Genomic DNA, 20,315 nt, shown 5'->3' with positions numbered 1-20,315 from the left:
GTTTCCCCTTAGCAGTAAAAAGCGGGATCGTTTAAGCCACTGAAGAACTTCCTACTGTGGATTTGAGGACTAAGAACAAAGTACAGTGATTTTCACAGAAATGTTGAATAATTCAAGCTGGGCCCATGCATAATTTACATCCAAATTGATGGTTCCGTCTGTATCGGCGCAAAGCTAATAAGAACACTAATGTCCTCGCTCCTTTGTACAGTCACATGGGAACAAGCTCACATCCCTGGATATTTCACACATTTGCAGATTCACAGCACAGAACTCCCAGCAACCCTTTCCTTCCCCGCAGCGCTGCATTTGTATTAGTCTGTAACCAGAAGGGGAGGGTCCTGGGCCCCCACTTCCAATATACATATAGAGCAATACTGTCCACTATGCAGCCCTGCAGCTGAACTGCAACTTTCAACAGATCCTTGTTTTGCCTTTACTGAATTACTTCTACCATGTGTCACACATAGGGGCAGATTTACATAGGGTCGAATATCAAGGGTTAATTAACCCTCGATATTCGACTGCCGAATGTAAATCCTTCGACTTCGAATATCAAAGTCTAAGGATTTAGCGCAAATAGTTTGATCGAACGATTAAAACCTTCGATCGAACGATTTTTCTTCGACCTAAAAAACATTAGAAAGCCTATGGGGACCTTCCCCATAGGCTAACATTGACTTCGGTATGTTTTAGGTGGCGAACTAGGGGGTCGAAGTTTTTTTTTAAAGAGACAGTACTTCGACTATTGAATGGTTGAATAGTCGAACGATTTTTTCGTTCGATTCAAAGCCGAAGTCGTAGTCAAAGGTCAAAGTAGCCCATTCGATGGTCGAAGTAGCCAAAAAAAACCATTCGAAATTGGAAGTTTTTTTTATTCTATTCCTTCACTCGAGCTAAGTAAATGGGCCCCATAATGATTGGATCTGTAACAAGTAGCCTTTATGTGAGACATTCTCATACCTCCCAACATTTGAAAACCGAAAGAGGGAGAAAAAGTTCTGTGTCGAAATTGTTTGACCACATCCATTTTGGGGTCATACTCATTTATGGCCACGCCCATGTCGATTTTACAAAATTTGGCAAATTATGGAAAGTCTGAACACATTTCTGGGGCTTTTAGGGCCATTATGTGTTATTGCAGTTTTGCTAATAAGGGCAGAGACACACATTCAGATTCGGGGAGATTAGTCACCCAGCGACAAATCTCCTCTTCTTCGGGGCGACTAATCTCCTCGAACTGCCTCCCACCGGCTAGAATGTAAATCGGCGGCAGGATGGCAATCGGTGCTCTTCATTTTCCGAAGTCGCCCGAAGTTGTCTCACGAGGAAACTTCGGCCGACTTCGGAAAACAAATCTCTCCTAGTGCCATCCTGCGGGCGATTTACTGTACATTCTAGCCGGCAGGAGGCAGTTTGAGGAGATTAGTCGCCCTGAAGAAGAGGTGATTAAATCTCCCCGAATCTGAGGGTGTGTCTCTGCCCTAAAGGTGAAATTGCCCTTTAAACTGCAAGTCTCATTTCTCACAAGAGACCTGCTTATCTTAAATAGTTACAATTGTATCTTTGTTTTTCTTAAATTGTTTCAAACATATCTAAGTGCAGGCGTCGAGTATTCTGTGCTCTCTGCCAAAAAGCCTCTTATTTAATGAAGTTTTAGAAACTTTTTATCTGTTTCCCGTGTCAGTGCAGGAGATCAAAGAGAAGCTCAGGACATTTCAGTAACAATCTGGGACTGCGGCTGTCACAATTGGGGCTGTCTGCGGAAAACTGGACTGTTGGGAGGTATGCGTTTCCCATATCTAGGTGTTTTTTGCCTTTGTTAATTCAGTTGTACCATGGGACACACATACAGACTAATGGGTAAGTGGGATGCGCTCTGGTGAACGAACGTAACTACGCTAATTCACTAAGATTGAGATTTGACTGAACGTTAGCTCTTGCACCAGACTTGCCGTTGCCAGCTCAGACCAGGCGAAGTACAATAGAGTAGATAGGACTTGGTCAAAAAATAGTTGAAGTTTTTTCTAAGTCCCAAAAAACGCTGGCGTCTTTTAATTTTTACAGGGTGATAGGCTGCAAAAGATCATAATTTTTTTGGGGGTACCCGGCTTCCCCCCTACATTTCCTAACATATGGCACCTAAACTATACACTGGGCTCATTTGTAGGGCAATATAACAACTTTATTTTATTAAAGGGATACTGTCATGGGAAAACATTTTTTTTTTCAAAAACAACCAGTTAATAGTGCTGCTCCAGCAGAATTGTGCGCTGAAATCCATTTCTCAAAAGAGCAAACAGATTTTTTTATATTCAATTTTGAAATCTCACATGGGGCTAGACATTTTGTCAATTTCCCAGCTGCCCCTGGTCATGTGACTTGTGCCTTCACTTTAGGAGAGAAATGCTTTCTGGCAGGCTGCTATTTTTCCATCTCAATGTAACTGAATGTGTCTCAGTGGGACATGGGTTTTTACTATTGAGTGTTGTTCTTAGATCTACCAGGCAGCTGTTATCTTGTGTTAGGGAGCTGCTATCTGGTTACCTTCCCATTGTTCTTTTGTTTGGCTGCTGGGGGGGAAAAGGGAGGGGGGTGATATCACTCCAACTTGCAGTACAGCAGTAAAGAGTGATTGAAGTTTATCAGTGCACAAGTCACATGACTTGGGGCAGCTGGGAAATTGACAATATGTCTAGCCCCATGTCAGATTTCAAAATTGAATTTAAATTTTTTTTTTTTCCCATGACAGTATCCCTTTAAGGTTCCCTGGGCTTGTGTAGTGTAATGTATTGGCTGCAACATATACGTCCATTTAACTTTAACTTCTCGCCATATGCAAATTAGCCAACGCTAGCGCAACTTCGCGCCCTGAACGCAACTTTGGATTTTCGTGAATTAGTGCTGTCCTGGAGAATCTACACCCGGCGATGTCAGCGAAGCTGTCTCTGGCGCAATTTTGGAGGTAAGTAAATTTGCCCCTAAGGATCCTGCAGAAAGTTTAACTGATTCTTGGGTTAAATTTAATATTCAGTCAGAGCTGATGATTCCAGTGCTGCACCAGCTTATGGCTCCCGTGTCTGCAGATTTGTGCTATAATAGCACTGTGGGTGCAGAACACACGGGCTGCCACTGGTCTCCTCCCTATCAGAAAGCCCTGTAACTCTACCAGGGATTCACTTAGCATTTTTCTTCCTACACAGCAAAACCCTCTATAGATTGCAACTCCCCCCCTTCCATTCACCACTGCAGGGAGCAGCAGGCTAGTGAGCCGACAGCAGCTTCCCATCATCCAAATGCAGCAAAAGGCTGCAGGGAAACGGTGAGTAGCAGGACGGTGGAGAAGAAAGAGGAAGGTTCAAGGTAAGGTTATGATATTAATTCTTTTTTATGATGAGATCCCATACCCTCCTTTAACCAGTGCCCATCCTTTACGCTTCACAGGGAGAAGGATCCAGGAAGGATTGGGGAGACAAGTGTTAACTCAAGCAGGAGGCTTGTTCTCCAGGAATAAATCAGCAGTGATGGTGGCATCTGACCATGCTCTGCTCCCTGGAAGGACTGTGTGACAGCAGCTGCACATGAAAGACGTTCCTCGTGGAACCCTGCCGGGAAACCATTGACTCTCCTCTTTGTTTGCGTCTTTCTGGGCAAGAGACATGTGCAGCAATCAAGTCAGCCTGCAGGATGAGCAATGCAAGTACTACGCCTATATGTTCTACCAGGCGGTGCGGGACCAGGAGCCGGTGTGGAAACTGGAAGAAATGAGGACTATGGAGTATTTCCATTTGGAGGAAGACGCAAGTCTTAGGTGCTACTCACCATCAGATGCCCTCATGTATGCAGTAGTGCATAACCACCTACGCTATGCTCAGTATCTGCTGTCTCACTATGCAGAGGAAGCCTTAAAGGTACCAGGAATCAAATTCTGCTGCTGTCCACCCTCAGCTCCTCATCTAGCGCTGGCGGTTACTTATGATCGGAGGGACGTTTTAATTATGATCATTAAGGTAACCCATGAGCTGCCCAGCCTTCAGTCCTACATCAACAGGGCGAGTTGTTTTCATTTGTCGGATGGTAAAACACCTTTGCACTTGGCCTGTGAACTTCTGAGTGCTGAAACAGTCTTGATCCTTCTAGGGAATGGAGCCTCTGCCAAAATAATGGACCGCAAAGGGGAAACCCCTCTGGATGTCATTTTGGAGCAGCTGTGGAGTTCCAAAGTCAACGTGGAGTCCAAAAAGCTCTGCCTGGATTATCTCTTGCTTTTCTCGTCTTCCCTGAACTTTAAAATGAAAGAGATGCTGAGAGACAACCCAGGGTTTTGGAGTCCCCTTCTGGGGGAGGACAAATTGAACTACCTGGTGGGCAAACGGCCGCCCCGGCTGTATTTAGCAGCAATGCAAAGAATCCTGCGGTGTCTGCAACCTGCAAACTTCCCGCAGAGCATCCAAGAGCTTCCTATTCCCCATGCATTAAAGCCACTGCCAGGGTCAACTTAGCTCCTCTATCCTTGGGAAGGTGGGATTTGGGGTGGGGGGGTGAAAAAGGGCATGACAGCTTTGGTTATTCCAGTCTATTCCTTTGCAGATGTTTTTAGACCCTGTGCTGATGGGCATTGTAACATCATTCCAATGACAGGAGGCAAATAGCCATGGGGCAATAAGGCAGAGGCCTTTATAGGAAGAGTGAATAGTAGGAAGATGCCTTGAAGTGAACATGATTCATAGATATCAGCTACTCTCCTGTCATCAGGGAGATAATAATATAGTCCAGGTGGTTTAAAGGGAAAGTAAAGCCAGCAGTAAATAAAGCCTTTGTTTCATTAGTATGATATATTACATTACAGGTTGGCTGCACCAGTACATATCAGTTATTTTCAGCAACAGTCCCCTTTTTTCGAAGCCTCAGACAAGGGGTATTTTCAGTGTTGGGTACCAGTATTTTACAGCTTATGGCAGCACACGGCACATACATCATGTCCCTTGAGAAAATAAGCCGTATATTTATGTGTTATATGTTGCAGCCATTTTTGCAACTCCTGTAAACAACCAAAACCCTTTCCTGAGCCTGGGCCTTAGAATAAATGCTATGCTCCCCCCTCCCCAAAATGGCATCCTTTACACTGGGTTGGGGCACTGCATTGTTGAGAAATAAATGAAGGGAACCCTTAAGACTAAGCTGCATGTGGGCTTTACTTGCCTTTCATTGGTGACAGTAGGAGAAAGTAGATCAAGATGGCAAATAAAGGGCAAAATGGCAACAATAGAACAAGATGGAGACAGTAGGACAAGATGAAAACAGTAACAATATGCAACTTGTGGCCCCACAGCTGTTGTTTAAGCGCAACTCCCTGCATCCATGACAGCTGCAGGCTCAATGCCTCTGCCCAGCAGACAGCATGTGATTGTGTGTCCCATCCATATGCAGCTTCTGATAATCAGACTGGCTAATAGATAACAAACTGGCATGTATTCTCCTCACTGTCATCTCATCTGCTCTTAATCCTGCTCCCTTGATATTAATGACTTGGCTTGATGAATATGCTATGGGTCTGTATGCAATCTATATATATTTCTGCTTGCTTCTATGTATATACATATGCAGATATTTTCGCCATTTGGATATACAGTATATATATATATATATATATATATATATATATATATATATATATATATATATATATATATATATAGCTGAAAGACTTTGGCACTCACAGGATTTGAACTTCAAAAAAACTAAATTTATTAGCCTCAATGTTTCGATTCCTTAAAGGGATCGCCTTTGGCGCCAAGTCAAGGCCGAGTGTTTTATCACCAGTGGGGTTTTGGGGGTCTGTGTGTTTCTCTGTATGCTCCTGACGAAGATCCCTGTGAGGGATTGAAACGTTGAGGCTAATAAATTTCTTTTTTTTTTTAAGTGGAAATCCTGTGTGCCGCAATCTTTCTGCTACTGTACATACCATGTGCTGGCACCCAGGTACTACCTTTTATTAAATGATGTGCACCATTGAGTTTTGTATATATATATATATATATATATATATATATATATATATATATATATATATATATATATATATGTGGGGATTATCGGCATTCACCACTCATATAGTCACTTGCTGGGTGCTATCCAAAAATATTCAGAGCAGTCCATGAAAGCACTCACAGCGATCACCATCCAGTGTGTATCAAAAAGTTATTTATTGGTGCATGGTGTATCAACGCGTTTCGACGGCTCCAGGTGAGCCGAAACGCGTTGATACACCATGCACCAATAAATAACTTTTTGATACACACTGGATGGTGATCGCTGTGAGTGCTCTCTCTCTCTCTCTCTCTCTCTCTCTATATATATTTATATCTTCCAGGTGAGTATCCGCACTCCAAAATCAATCTTTAATGAGGGCAGGGGTGCACGGTAAATCTTGTATACATCAATATTTCATAGACCAGCACTCCCTTCGATGTGAGATAAATAATCTTCTCCAACGTTTCGGTCCCTGTTGAAAAAGGTCCCAACAGGGACCGAAACGTTGGAGAAAGATGCAATAAAAGATTATTTATCTCACATCGAAGGGAGTGCTGGTCTATGAAATATTGGTGTATATATATATATATATATATATATATATATATATATATATATATATATAAATATATATATATATTTACATATACACAGGTGTAGGATCCATTATCTGGAAACCCGTTATCCAGAAAGCTATGAATTATGGAAAGGCTGTCATCCATAGACTCCCTTATAATCAAATAATTAAATTTTTTAAAGATGATTCCCTTTTTTTCTGTAATAATAAAACAGTAACTTGTACAGCGCTGCAAAATATGTTGGTGCTATATAAATACATGTTAACAATAAATACTTTATCCCATCTAGCTATAATCTCAATTGGATGCAAAACAATCCTGTTGGGATTAATTAATGTTTGAAAGATTTTTTTAGCATACTTAAGGTATGAAGATCCAAATTATGAAAAGATCCCTTCTCCGGAAAACCCAAGGTCCCAAGCATTCTGAATAACAGGTCCCATGTCTGTGTATATATAGAATATCAAGAGATGGAACCTGAAACAACCTTATTTATTTTAATATTTTTAATGAAGATTTATATATATATATATATATATATATATATATATATATATATATATATATATATATATTGACTTTTTTAATTAATAGGAACGGAAGTATCTGCATGTCTGAGAAAACGGAATTCTTTGTATGTGCAATATACAGACACATGGATAATAAATGGAATTAAGGAGAGCTCTGCCTTGTTAATGTGCACAGGATACACAAGGTTTGTGCAGCTGTGTGATTGTTATTAAACCCACTGCACAGGGTGGGCTCCTGGAAATGCAGGACGACTAGGGCCCCATATCTATCTTTCTGATGGATATAGTATATATATATATATATATATATATATATATATATATATATATATATATATATATATATATATATATATATACTGTATATAATAAAATAGTACTTTATTCTGTTTTCTACAGCCTTCCCTCTCAAGCCCCTGAATAGAAGTAGGAGCTGTCATACTGTTTCTCATTGCAGTTGTATCCAGTGATTACAGTAATACAGCAGTGGGTAATGGTAGGATGCGCAACTGATTTTGACAGATTACTTTCGAGCACCGCTCCTCCCATCTGCCGGATTGCCGGATTGCCCTCTTTTATTATTTCTCAGTGTAATGTGTTAGATTTGTACTGAAGAAAATAATTTTTACATGTCTGTAGTTGCCCTTTTATGCACAAAATGATTGTGCCAATCATGCCTCTGTAGCTTGTATAGTGGCTCGCTGTGCCCCAATTAATTGCCACAATGAAGTGACACGACCTCCCCCTGAGAATTATTCACAAGCATTGGAAGCTCAATTTGTTCTCTTTTCATTGTTTCTCTCTTTCCTTTTCACCCCCTTTCTCTTTCTTGGTGCAAACCTTAGCTATCACCCTTGTCCCCCCCCCCTTTGACCCTTCCCTCCTTCTCCTTTTGCACCCCTTGTCCCCCTATGGAACCAGTTTGTTGTTCAGCCCCTGTTGCTTCCGCACCCTGATGCCACCCTGGCTTGGAGAATCTGGCCACTAGCCAGCAGTCATCCTATCCAACTGTGCAGCAGCAAATATCCAGCCAATAGTCTTACTGGGATTTGGTCTCTTCCCAACCCTCTTCCCTCCTTCCTTTCTTTTACCATTAGATCCCCCTCTGTCCCCCATTCACTCACCCTAGATTTTTACCTCCTTCCTTTCTCTTCTTCCTCATTTATTGCATTTTGACACCGAGCAATGCTCTGGGTACTTCTCTCTTTACTCAACTTGCTGTTAATCCTCACTTCAGTAGGGATGGGTGAATTTGACCCGATTCATTTCAGCAAAAAATCGCCGCCGCCGAAATGTTGCTGTCACCCATAAAAGTCTATGGACATCATCAACAAGGCAAAAAAAAATCGCCCATCCCTATTCAATGGGCATAGCACCCAATGGAAAAGCTCTTGCTCATATTGCTGATGTTCCCTTTGAATGTGACCAAGGGCATCTAGCGAGTCCTGTATTTTACACCCCACAGGGTGCCCTTTAAATATTGTGCCCAAACAATGGCAGCTGATGGGACAGTCTCTTTATTTTGAATTAAATCAGAATTTTATCCACTTATATATATTTCTTTCTTCTGCCTCTGCCAAGCTCCTTCACTCTGTAAAGATAAAGACCCTGTGCTGATCTGAGATCCCTGGGGAACAGGACATAACCATTAGGACTGCTGTTGACAATATTTAAACTTATTCTGTGGCACAAGTCATTACATAAAGTAGGGATGCACAGAATCCAGGATTCGGTTCGGGATTCGGCCTTTTTCAGCAAGATTCAGATTCGGCCGAATCCTTCTGCCCAGCTGAACCAAATCCGAACCCTAATTTGCATATACAAATTAGGGGCGGGAGGGAAATCGCGTGACTTTTTGTCAGAAAACAAGGAAATAAAAAATGTTTTCCCCTTCCCACCCTTAATTTGCATATGCAAATTAGGGTTCAGATTCGGTTCGGTATTCGGCCGAATCTTTCACGAAGGATTCGGGGTTCGGCCAAATCCAAAATAGTGGATTCGGTGCCTCCCTAACATACAGTATTATTAAAAGTGCCCCTTGCCATCAGATCTCCCACTATCCTATCAGTCAGGTACAAGTAGCAGCAGGCAGCACTGCAGGGCAGTCAGTTAAATGTAATGAAGCAGTGAATCCTCTGTAAGGACTGGAAGCCATAAACTGCTTTGTGCTGAAAGGGCTGACACCACTGGATCTCACTCCCACCCTGCAGCTGTTCTTTAACTGTAATTCCAGGTACCTAGGGGAGTTGCTGGGAGTTGTATTCCCCACAATGCAGCATTTTCTCCTCAGGAGTCCAGTCTTATGCCGTCCCCTAAGTTATGTGACGTATTTGTAAAGCACCAACATATTCTGCCTTGCTGTACAATAAATGGTTGTATATATTGATCGCATAGATTTATATACAAAAACAACCAAAAACGAATACAAAAGGTAAATAGGGCACTGCTCAAATGAGCTTAAATTTAAGTATATTTCAATTTCCATAATTTCCGGAGACACACTGCATCAATAACACAGTTGGCATTTATTTCACTTGCAGGGAGTAAGTTGCAGCTGCTGAGCAAACCTGCTAAGGGAACCAGGGCTCTTGAGTCTGTGTGTGCAATTGATGCACGTGTCCATTTTAGCACTTCACACGTGTTCATGCATCAATGAATAGTGATGGGTGAATTTATTCGCCAGGCGCGAATTCGCAGTGAATTTGCGCGATTCGCTGACAGCGAGTAAATTCGCGAAATTTTCCGAAAAACGGACGCCGGCGTCAAAAAATGGGCGCCGGCGTCGGAAAAAAGGGCGCCGGCGTCATAAACGGGCGCCGACGTCAAAAACGAGACGCCGGCGCCGTTTCGCGAATTTTTCGGCGGAGGGAAACGGCGCAAATTCACCCATCACTATCAATGAACATACTTATGGGCGATTCTTGGTCTGCTGTCCCCCTCCAGCTCCGAGCTTAAAAATCAGCATTGCAGCGGGTCAAAGGGGGCAGCATTGGTAGTGCAATGAGCACAATATCTCTCTCTGCACTAGTGAAGCCGAATGTCCGGGTTAAAACCCAGAAATTCAGCTCTTAGGGTAGGACTACATGGACGTTTTCCGCGTGATCCAACACGAATCACATGCGTCAAAAATAAGGTAAGTGAAGGCATTGTTGGATGAAGTCGCAGTGTTGAACCGACGCGACACAACTGTCGGATACAAATGCAGCGTTTTGTCGCAGCGCGTCGAATCGCGCTGAAAATGTCCGTGTAGTCCTACCTTGTAACTGGCCACTTACTGCCACCTGAGGCAAGGTTCTCATCTTGCATCATGGCAGGAGCAGCCCTGAACATACTGATTTTAGATGATGTGTCATTAACATTGGGGTAACAGTCACCCTGCTATAGTTCCAGGGGTACCCAGGACACAAATAAGCACTCACCCCAAATCCCCCCCTAACTGGCCTTCAGGCTGGGCCCCCTTAGCTCATAACAAGGTTACAGATATATAGAAACATTGGGGTAACAGTCACCCTGTTATAGTTCCAGGGGTACCTAGGGCACCTATTAGAACACAGTACATGTTATTATAGGAACTATTTAAAATGTATCTTAAATGACCTTATTACAGAAATAACAAGAGGTATGATGGGGGCTGTCAGAGGAGGAAAGACACCGGCTGAATTGTGTATTAGTGTCAGTGGCAATTGCACAAAGGATAGAGAAAACTGTAAGAATGTAAAAAAAATTTACTGACGTTGTTTTAACTGATTTACTTGAATAAGTCCTCTGCACTCAACCCATATCAATATATTAAGTACATTGAAACACTTTGTGTATACAGCTACTGAAAAATGCCTTACCCTTTAAACAACACAGGGATTGTTTGTCCATATATTGCAATATATTTAAGCTGGCCAACTACGTCACAGTCATCCCATATCTGGCCAGTAGTGATGAGCGAATTCGTCCCATTTTGCTTCGCCATGAAATTCACGAAACAGCGATTTCTTCTGCCTGTGACAATTCAGTGCCGGCTTTGGAACCATCGCCGGCACAGCAAATTCACAAATTGATTCACCAAAGGCAAAATGGGCAAATTCGCGCCAGACGAATAAATTCGCCGATCACTACTGCCCAGTCCTACTCTCAAATTGCATCTGATTCATTAAGAATTCTATTGCTTCATTATACATTTTACACAGGGACTTGGTTTTACCTGCAACTTACTTGTTGCTTTCAAAGTAAAACTCCCAAACTTGGCTGCCCTTTTATTGGCCACCAGTGGGATCACCTGACTATAGCTGGGAAGGGTGGGAGCTACAACATGGAGCTGGTCACTGCTCCTGTATAACTATAACAAACAAGGGAAACATTCACATAGACAAATACAAGAGTCCTCTGCACTCAATCCATTATCAATATATTAAGGACATTGATATAAGATTCGACCGAATACCGAACCGAATCCAAATTTGCTTATGCAAATTAGGGGTGGGAAGGGGAAAACATTTTTTACTTCCTTGTTTTGTGACAAAAAGTCACGCAATTTCCCTTCCCGCCCCTAATTTGCATATGTAAAAATCAGGCTAATATAATAATTTCATATTAAATATTAGAAAATTAGCACCAGCTTGCATGGAGTTTCAAGAAGTTATTTTATAAGTAAGCAGTGGCCATACATACAGCGAGGTCGCCAAACGAGCAGATCTCTCCTTGAGGTGGGCGATATTGGGCTGATCCAGCGTCGGACTGGTCCGGTGGGACACCGGGAAAAAACCCAGTGGGCCCCAGCCCTCGTGTGCCCCACTGGCCCAGACCCAGCGCTCCTGATTAGGGATGTAGCAAACGTCGGAAAAAAAGTTCGCGAACATATTCGCGAACTTGCGCAAAAATGCGAGCGGTTCGCGAACGGTTCGCGAACCCCATAGACTTCAATGGGAAGGCGAACTTTAACATCTAAAAAAGACATTTCTGGCCAGAAAAATGATTTTAAAGTTGTTTAAAGGGTGCAACGACCTGGACAGTGGCATGCCAGAGGGGGATCAAGGGCAAAAATGTATCTGAAAAATCTGCCTGTGTGTGCTTGGAAGAGATAGTGTAGGGGGAGAGCTGTTAGTGATTTCAGGGACAGATGATAGTAAGTTTGCTGGCTAGTAATCTGCTTGATACTGCTCTGTATTGGAGGGACAGAAGTCTGCAGGGATTTGAGGGACATTTTAGCTTAGGTAGCTTTGCTGGCTAGTAATCTACTGTTCTCTTTAAACAACTGCCATACGTTGACCTTGTAGGCATTGTTTGCCCAGTTTTTTTGGACGCAGCCACTGAAGCACAGTTGCCAGAAAAAATATGCCATATAAATGCTGAAAATAGTAATTTTTCGCCATACGTTGACCTTGTAGACATTGTTTGCCCAGTTTTTTTGGTTGCAGCCACTGAAGCACAGTTGCCAGAAAAAATATGCCATATAAATGCTGAAAATAGTCATTTTTTGCCATACGTTGACCTTGTAGGCATTGTTTGCCCAGTTTTTTTGGTCGCAGCCACTGAAGCACAGTTGCCAGAAAAAATATGCCATATAAATGCTGAAAATAGTAATTTTTTGCCATATACGTTGAGTCAACGTATGGCAAAAAATGACTATTTTCAGCATTTATATGGCATATTTTTTCTGGCCTCTGTGCTTCAGTGGCTGCGGCCAAAAAAACTGGGCAAATAATGCCTAAAAGGTCAACTTATACACTACTACAGCGGTAGTAAAATAAAAAAAGTAAAATAAAAAAAAATGAATATTAAAAAAAAAAATTAAAGTTGGTGCTGCTGAACTACTAGGAGCAGCAGATTAGCACACCAGTCCCACTCCCCAACACTGCTAGACTAATAGCACTGGGCTCTTATAGTAGTAGTAGTAGTAGTAGTAAAACAACAAAAAATAAATAAAAGCAGTCCTTACAAGGACTACTGTTATTGCAGCAGTCAGCAGATGAGATCAGAAGCAGGACAGCTGCCCACTGCAGCTACATACAGAGCACTGCAGTAGAAGGTAGATTACTAGCCAGCAAAGCTACCTAAGCTTAAATGTCCCTCAAACCCCTGCAGACTTCTGTCCCTCCAATAACAGAGCAGTATCAAAACGATTACTAGCCAGCAAACTTTCAACTGTCCCTGAAATCACTAACAGGCAGCAGCTCTCTCCCTACACTATCTCTTCAGCACACACAGGCAGAGTGAAAAAACGCTGCAGGGCTTCGGTTTTTATAGGGAAGGGGAGTGGTCCAGGGGAGAGCTTCCTGATTGGCTGCCATGTACCTGCTGGTCTGGGGTGAGAGGGCAAAAAAAAGCGCCAACAATGGCGAACCCAAAATGGCGAACGTCGCGCGACGTTCGCGAACTTCCGGCGAGCGCGAACACCCGATGTTCGCGCGAACAAGTTCGCCGGCGAACAGTTCGCGCCATCTCTACTCCTGATCTCCCCCCGCCCGATCAGATCAGTCTTTACCTCCAGCAAGCAGTAACTACTAGGTGCGCTCTCCTCTCTCTCTATATACTGGAAACTCTGCTGCTTTTGAACCAGGGATTCTATGGACTTGGATTAGATACGCGTAATAGATACGAGCCGCGCGGGGGGGTTTGAAGGAACAAAGGGAGAATGGGGACTGGGGCAGCGGGGGGGGCCCTGATGTGTCAGTCCTGGTGGGCCCTGACCCCCCCCCCAGTTCGACCCTGGGCTGATCCAATTGTGGGCCCAAGTGCCCGATAAGCGAATCACAACGAGGAGAATATGGGCGGTCAGATTGAGGACTGGATCAACAAACCAAAGCAGTCCTCATCCAACGGAAGTTTTAAACCTGCCCAATCGACATCTGCGCAACTTTCAGCCAGATATCGATCAGGGAAGCCCGTCGGAGAGCCCCATACACTGCCCAATAAGTTTCTGGCTCATATCGGCCCGTGTATAGGGACCACTGATGGGTGTTTTGCGAAACAATTTTGCAAAACACACTGAAGTCAATAGGCGTCAAAATAATTTTGACGTGCCTGTCAATTTTTATACGCGTGACTATTTTGACCGAATACATTAAAGTCAATGGGCATCTGAATAATATTGATGTGCACCAGTTTTTTTTTTGTTGCAGCAATTTTTTTGTTGGCCAATTTTCACCGCAGTTTCGCAAAAACATTTGTGGGCTGCGAATCCATGCCTGGCAAATTTAGTCGTCCATCATTAATGGGGAGCTTAAGAGCTGATTGACAGGTTATGGGGTGAGCCAACTGGGTCTCATCTCCTGGGATTCAATATGAGTCAAGCTGGCTTTTTTGCCCTGGCCCCTCCCCCCTATCAGCAGCCAAAATTTATATAAATAGGCAAAAAATATGATAATTTCATAAATGATTTATTCAACTAATTGGGAAGTCAGAAAGTATTTGTATAATAAAATCAACTTCTCTTATATGTGATATTGTATATAATTGATTGTTTAAATCTAAATTTCACTCCATCTTCTATTTATCTTCTGACCTCTGTTCTTTACATTTTATTCTTAGGCTCCGACATTTAAATAAACCCAGGGCGCAGAGTTCATTTAATAAAATATGGTCCCATTTTAAAGGGGAACTTAACAAATGATATATTTAGAATCATAATTAATCTATTATTAATATATATCATATTTATTATAAATAATCAATTTTATTTAGAAATACAGTATATTACTGAAGTGTAACCAAAACTGGCCATTGCGGGTTGGAGGGGCATTTAGACTGCAGTGAATCTTGCTGAAATATTTGCAGTTGCAAAATCCTTGGGTTGACATGAACCTTGGGGCTACGTACAGACACATTTACATGGGGGTGAACTCAACAAAAGTCTCCACAAGTCATCCAATGACACGATCACTGATTCATCCTTCCTTCCAGTCTGTTCTAGGGCAGTTTATTGTTTCCAATGGGAGATTTTATTCTATCTAGGGGGTTGATTCTTTTTCTGATTAGATCATTTACCCTTTAATCCAGGGGAAGGGTTAGGGTATAAGGATTTATTCTGATGGAAAAGCTTAGAGTCTATTCTGGGGGATTCTCAGGAAAATATTACCTGGCTGCTTCTCCTAAACATTTTATCCTGTTATGTCAATTATTATTTCAAGATGGGATTTAAGAAAAGCAAATTTGATCTCAGGAATCCTGCCCCAATGCGGAATTCTGTCCTTTCTGGTTCTGGTAACAGAATTGGTGATTAGAACCCAGTAAAGAGGCATTTTGTTTAGATCATTTTGGGTCAGGGGGATCTAATGCCTCTCCACTGAGTCCCAAGTGGGAAGTAAACAGTAAGTAGCAGAGAGGGCCACAGTCAGAAATCTTAGATCCCCAACTAAATAGTCAGGTCTCCCCCATCACTAACAGAGGGGCACAGGCAGGAGTGTGGGGACATAAGGAAGCTTGTGGGGAGTGTTGAGCTCTTCCCAAGGAGTAAATTCACCCGGCTCCCTGGAAAAGCATCTTTTGCACAAAGATGTTTGGAATGTGCCTTGAACTGAGCACTGCCTTTGTAAGAAATCAATTGATTAAAGAGAAGTGGATGGGAAATGCAAGTAGGCCAACTTTCTGCTTATATCCCCTCAACTCCTTGCGTGTCTATCAGAGGGGCAAGGTGTGGAGAAGCAGCAGAAGGCACAACCCACATCTGGGTCCTGTCCTTTCCACCTGCCAAAAGTAGGAAAATGTGGTGACAATGGTATGAGATGGTGAGAGGATGACACAATGGAGACGGCAGGGAAAGATGGAGACCAGAGGATAAGATGAAGACAGCAAGACTAAAATGAAAGAACAGTATAGAGACAGCAGGGCACAGTGTTGGATTGGGACATTAGAACAAGTTATAGAGAGTCGGGGAGACATTTGGGGAGACACAAGAGGATAAGTTGGAGACAGTAGAGCAAAATGGAGACAATAGGAAAAAGATGGAGACCGTAGGGAACATGGAGGCAGTGTGGCAAGATCCTTATTGTGTGGCAAGATTATTATTTAGCCTCTTTGTTCTCATAGAAGTAGGGAATAGCCATGAAATAGGCCAAATGTTTAGCAGAATGAGGGGGCCACTGACACATAGGCCCACGGGAGTTTTCCTGGTTTCCAACAATGACTGAAGGGCCACATGTTGGACAGTACTACTTCAATGCAAAGTCTTATTTACCAGGACTTATCACTGCTAGAAACAGCTCTCCCACAGCATGTATGTCTGGAGCCAACCTTAGCGCCTCAGAGATATTATTGCTTCCCTGCTTGGGTTACAGTTTAACCAGATCTATAGAAACAAAGGCTACCTGTCCCAGGTATATACAAAACCTACATACAGTATAAGTGCAAATATTGCATGTGCAGATGGAGGGTGTTGCCAGGCTGTTTGATTGGCTGATTCTTGTAGAGTAGCTACTAGCTGGGCTGATTCTTGTAGAGTAGCTACTAGCTGGGCTGATACTATTGCCCCATGGCATTATCTATGGCCAAAGGAAAGCACTGCCTCCTATTCTACTTTGGAATTGCAGTTCCATTATGTACCAGCAGGTGGTGGTCGCTGCTGTCTTATTAACGCCTACTAATTTTACCCAAATTAAAATGTGGATTTCCCATTGAGGGTTAAAAACCCTTATGTCATAATTTGTGTCTGCTTTTCTTAAAGCCACAAAGTGCCTTGAGTTTCTATGAGAATTTTTAGGTATTCTGTAAATCTTTGTATATTCTGCTGCAATATTTACAACTGACCACTGTAATATACTATAAATATATTAGAGTTTATTTTTTGCATGAGCTTGGGGGTTTGGGGGGGTTTCTACCTGACAAAAAGCAGCAGACATTTTATGACTTGTTTTTAAATCTGAACTTCATATCCCTTTAGAGGTGATGTGGAACTAATCAGCTCACTCGCTCTATGAATATTGTTATTGTTTATTTCTACAGATGCATGTTTGATGAAGTGCTCATTAATAGCCACAAGATGGCAGGAGAACCCTTGGAAAGGAATTCTGCAACCCAATAATGAAGAACACTTCATTTACAGGCAGCCAACATAGAAGCTGGTGCATTTGTTTCTATGGTTAAAGCCTCAGCTGAGATAAGCAGTATGGAAGCTTTATTTAATTGGTATAAATGCAAATTTTATACATTTACTGTGAAACCTCATTTATTGTTAAGGTATAGTTACAGTAAGTGTATTAATGAGCATATGACAGAGCTGTGGACCTATTCTATTTAGGGGTGGGTCTCCATGATCCCCTTTAACCCAGTGAAATGACAGCAGGATAGAGCTAATGGGTTTTTGAAAGTAAATGGCAACTTAAAGGACACGTAAAGGCAAAAAAATTAAGTTACATTTTTACTTTCTTTAATGAAAAAGAAACCTATCTCCAATATACTTTAATAAAAAATATCTACCATTTTTATAAGAAACCTGACTGTATGCAGTAAAATTCTCCCTTCATTTACTGCTGTTTATAGGAATTGTCAGACGGTCCCTAACTGCTGAGCAGGGAGACAATCATACTTATGAACAGCAGGGGGAGCCCCCGCCTTACTTCCCAGCCATGCAGAACTCAAGCAGCTTTGTTTGTTTCCCTGTAGATCAGTCGGCGACTGTGTAGAGATTTGTATTGGATTTTATTTTTGCCTTTACATCCCCTTTACTGTTCCCAATTCCAGCTGCAGGGACAAAGATCATGGAGCCAGATTTAAACAGATAAACTAGGATTCTATTTGGAGGATTATTTTGCTGCAGCCACTGGTTCTGCAGAGTTGGAGAAAGTTTGTATTAAACAATACAAAAACTATAAAATCCACATTAGATTACATGACAACACAGGACCCAGTGCAGTCTGTATATTCTGATTATTAATCAGTCTTGCTGTATCGGCTTCTGGCAGATATTATTCAACTTGTGCTGTTTTGATAATTTATGACGATCCCTAAGCAGCCCAGACCACACTGAGCATGTGCACAGTCTTGGTCTTGCAAAGTTGTTTAATAAAGTTACAAGATGGTGACCCCCTGTGGCCAACTTTGAAAGTATAATTCATTTGTTTGATTAGGCTTGTGGTGCAGTAAGTTCATGTTTATGTTTAGTATACAAAATACAGCATTTCTAGCCTTATTCTATTTTAGACTTTACTTCCCCTTTAAAGAGAAGCACAATCCAATTTCCTTTCATTTCTCAGAGAGAGAGAGAGAGAGAGAGAGAGAGAGAGAGAGAGAGAGAGAGAGAGAGAGAGAGAGTCCATTTACACCCAGTAATTCAGCTGCGCATTGTTTCCAATGCAGATCCAGTGGTGCAGTAATTCCTCTGATGCCCAGAAGGTGGCATAGAAATCTCATACAGTGGGTGCATTGCCATAAACTGTTTTTGTGTGATGCTGAGAAATATGGGCTTTAATATGCCACCCTGTTAAAGAGACAGGTCTGGATTTCTCTCTGTGGCGCCCCAAGGCCTCAGGGTCCTAGCGCCCGCCGTTGCCACAAATCCGGGCCAAGAGATGAAGCAGCAACCGTGTGCAGAATAGACATATTCCTTATGTGTGTTACTCTCACTTGGGCATAGAGCTAGGCCTACCTGATAAATAGTAACATAGATGTCGATTTAATGTGTGTCCTGATTTAAAGCGGGGGTTGGTTCTAATATTAAAATTCAGGCACATTCTATATTCATTTTAACCATGCAGCACAAGGATTGTGTATTGGACACATTCACAGTTGTACATTGAAATGCAATGAATCCCCAGTGTTGTAAATCCTTCTGCTATTGGCAGTCCCTGGGTAACTGGTAAGTAGTGATGGGCGAATCTGCCTGTTTCGCTTTGCCGGAAAATTCACGAAACAGCGAACAACATTTGGATGAACGGCGAAAAATTTGATAAACGCATTGAAATTAACGGGCGTCCGATTAATGTTGACGCAAGACAATTTTATTATTTACAATTTCTGTTTTTGCCACAGCGAACTTTCGCCGCAGTTTCTTGAATTTATTCGCAGGCAGCAAAATACGGAATGCCTGGCGAATTTATTCGCCTATCACTACTGGTAAGGTCTTGAGCCAGAGTTGGAGGTTAATCTCACTGTCTGGCTTTTGTTTTAGTACAGGTATGGAATCTGTTATCCAGAAAGCACCAAACTGTGAAGGTTAGAAGGTTTTATGAAGCACAGACGGCATCTTGAGCATTGAGATTCTCTAGGAATTCGCTTTTAATGGGGATTTGGCACAAAAATCATGAGCAAAATGAATGATGTGGAGCAAGAACGGGTGCATGAAAAGGAGCATTAATTTGCTGGTGAGTCCTAGGACCTAGTTCCCACATGATTGACAATCATTCCCCCCAAAAAATATAATTCAACACCATCTTTCTTCAATAATCCTTGCAAGTGCCACGCAGCAAAATTTTTTATGAGAAGGCATGTTCCTTTAAATGATCTTATCTTTAATCGTTAATTATAAATGTTCAAATAACTCGGAGCCCAGGGAACACTGACCACAATAAACATAAAGATACTCAAGCCCAACTGTACAAAGAGAATATATTTTAGGAAAGCTCATTTATGGCGGCTAATTACATCTCTGCAACACAAAGGCCCCATCGTCACCTTCTCGGATAAATAAAACACGAGGAAGGCAAAAGGTCTCTTTGAAAACGTATATTAAATAATTACACTTCTCAACTTAGTCCTCTGGGAAACGCATGAAATAATAACGGTGAAACCTTTGTCATTTTAATCAAAGGGAAGGAAATAAACAGAAAAGGAAGAAAAAGGCATTTAGGGCTCCGAAGTCCAACAAAAACGAAAAGTAATTTAGAAACAACAAAGAATACAACAAAGACCGTATGATTCCAATCAGCTGCAGGTAAAGTAGAAGATGAGAGTTTCTTTGGGTTAGAAGAGGAGGCTGGATAGCGCTGGAAGCAATAAGAGAAACTACAGTAAGTCCCAGATGATACACAGAGGGCTAATGGATAAATCATTTCTGTAGTACAGGTATGGGACCTTTTATCCAGAATGCTCGGGACCTGGGGGTCTCCGGATAATGGATCTTTCCATAATTTGGATCTTCATACCTTAAGTCTACTAGAAAATCATATAAAAATGAAATAAACCCAATAGGCTGGGTTTTCTTCCAATAAGGATTAATTATATCTTAGTTTGGATTAAGTACAAGTTACTG

At 42.0% G+C, this 20,315-nt stretch overlaps 1 protein-coding gene across 1 annotated transcript; it reads left to right on the top strand.

Moving 5' to 3' along the window:
- Nucleotides 1-3,050: 3,050 nt before the first annotated feature.
- LOC108717532 (ankyrin repeat domain-containing protein 9-like) lies at nt 3,051-5,613 on the top strand. Its single transcript, XM_041564221.1, has 2 exons — nt 3,051-3,363; nt 3,445-5,613. Exon 2 carries the CDS (start codon nt 3,660-3,662, stop codon nt 4,500-4,502), a length of 843 nt encoding a protein of 280 aa, XP_041420155.1. The 5' UTR covers nt 3,051-3,363; nt 3,445-3,659; the 3' UTR covers nt 4,503-5,613.
- The last annotated feature ends 14,702 nt before the right edge of the window (nt 5,614-20,315 follow it).

This window comes from Xenopus laevis, chromosome 5S (genome assembly GCF_017654675.1).
Source record: "Xenopus laevis strain J_2021 chromosome 5S, Xenopus_laevis_v10.1, whole genome shotgun sequence".
Lineage (NCBI taxonomy): Eukaryota > Metazoa > Chordata > Amphibia > Anura > Pipidae > Xenopus > Xenopus laevis.
Note: the sequence above shows the minus strand (reverse complement) of the source record. Positions and strands in the feature narration are given on the sequence as shown.

Coding starts and splice junctions, on each gene's coding strand:
- LOC108717532 (XM_041564221.1), top strand. CDS start 3,660: ATGTGCAGCAATCAAGTCAGCCTGCAGGATGAGCAATGCAAGTACTAC.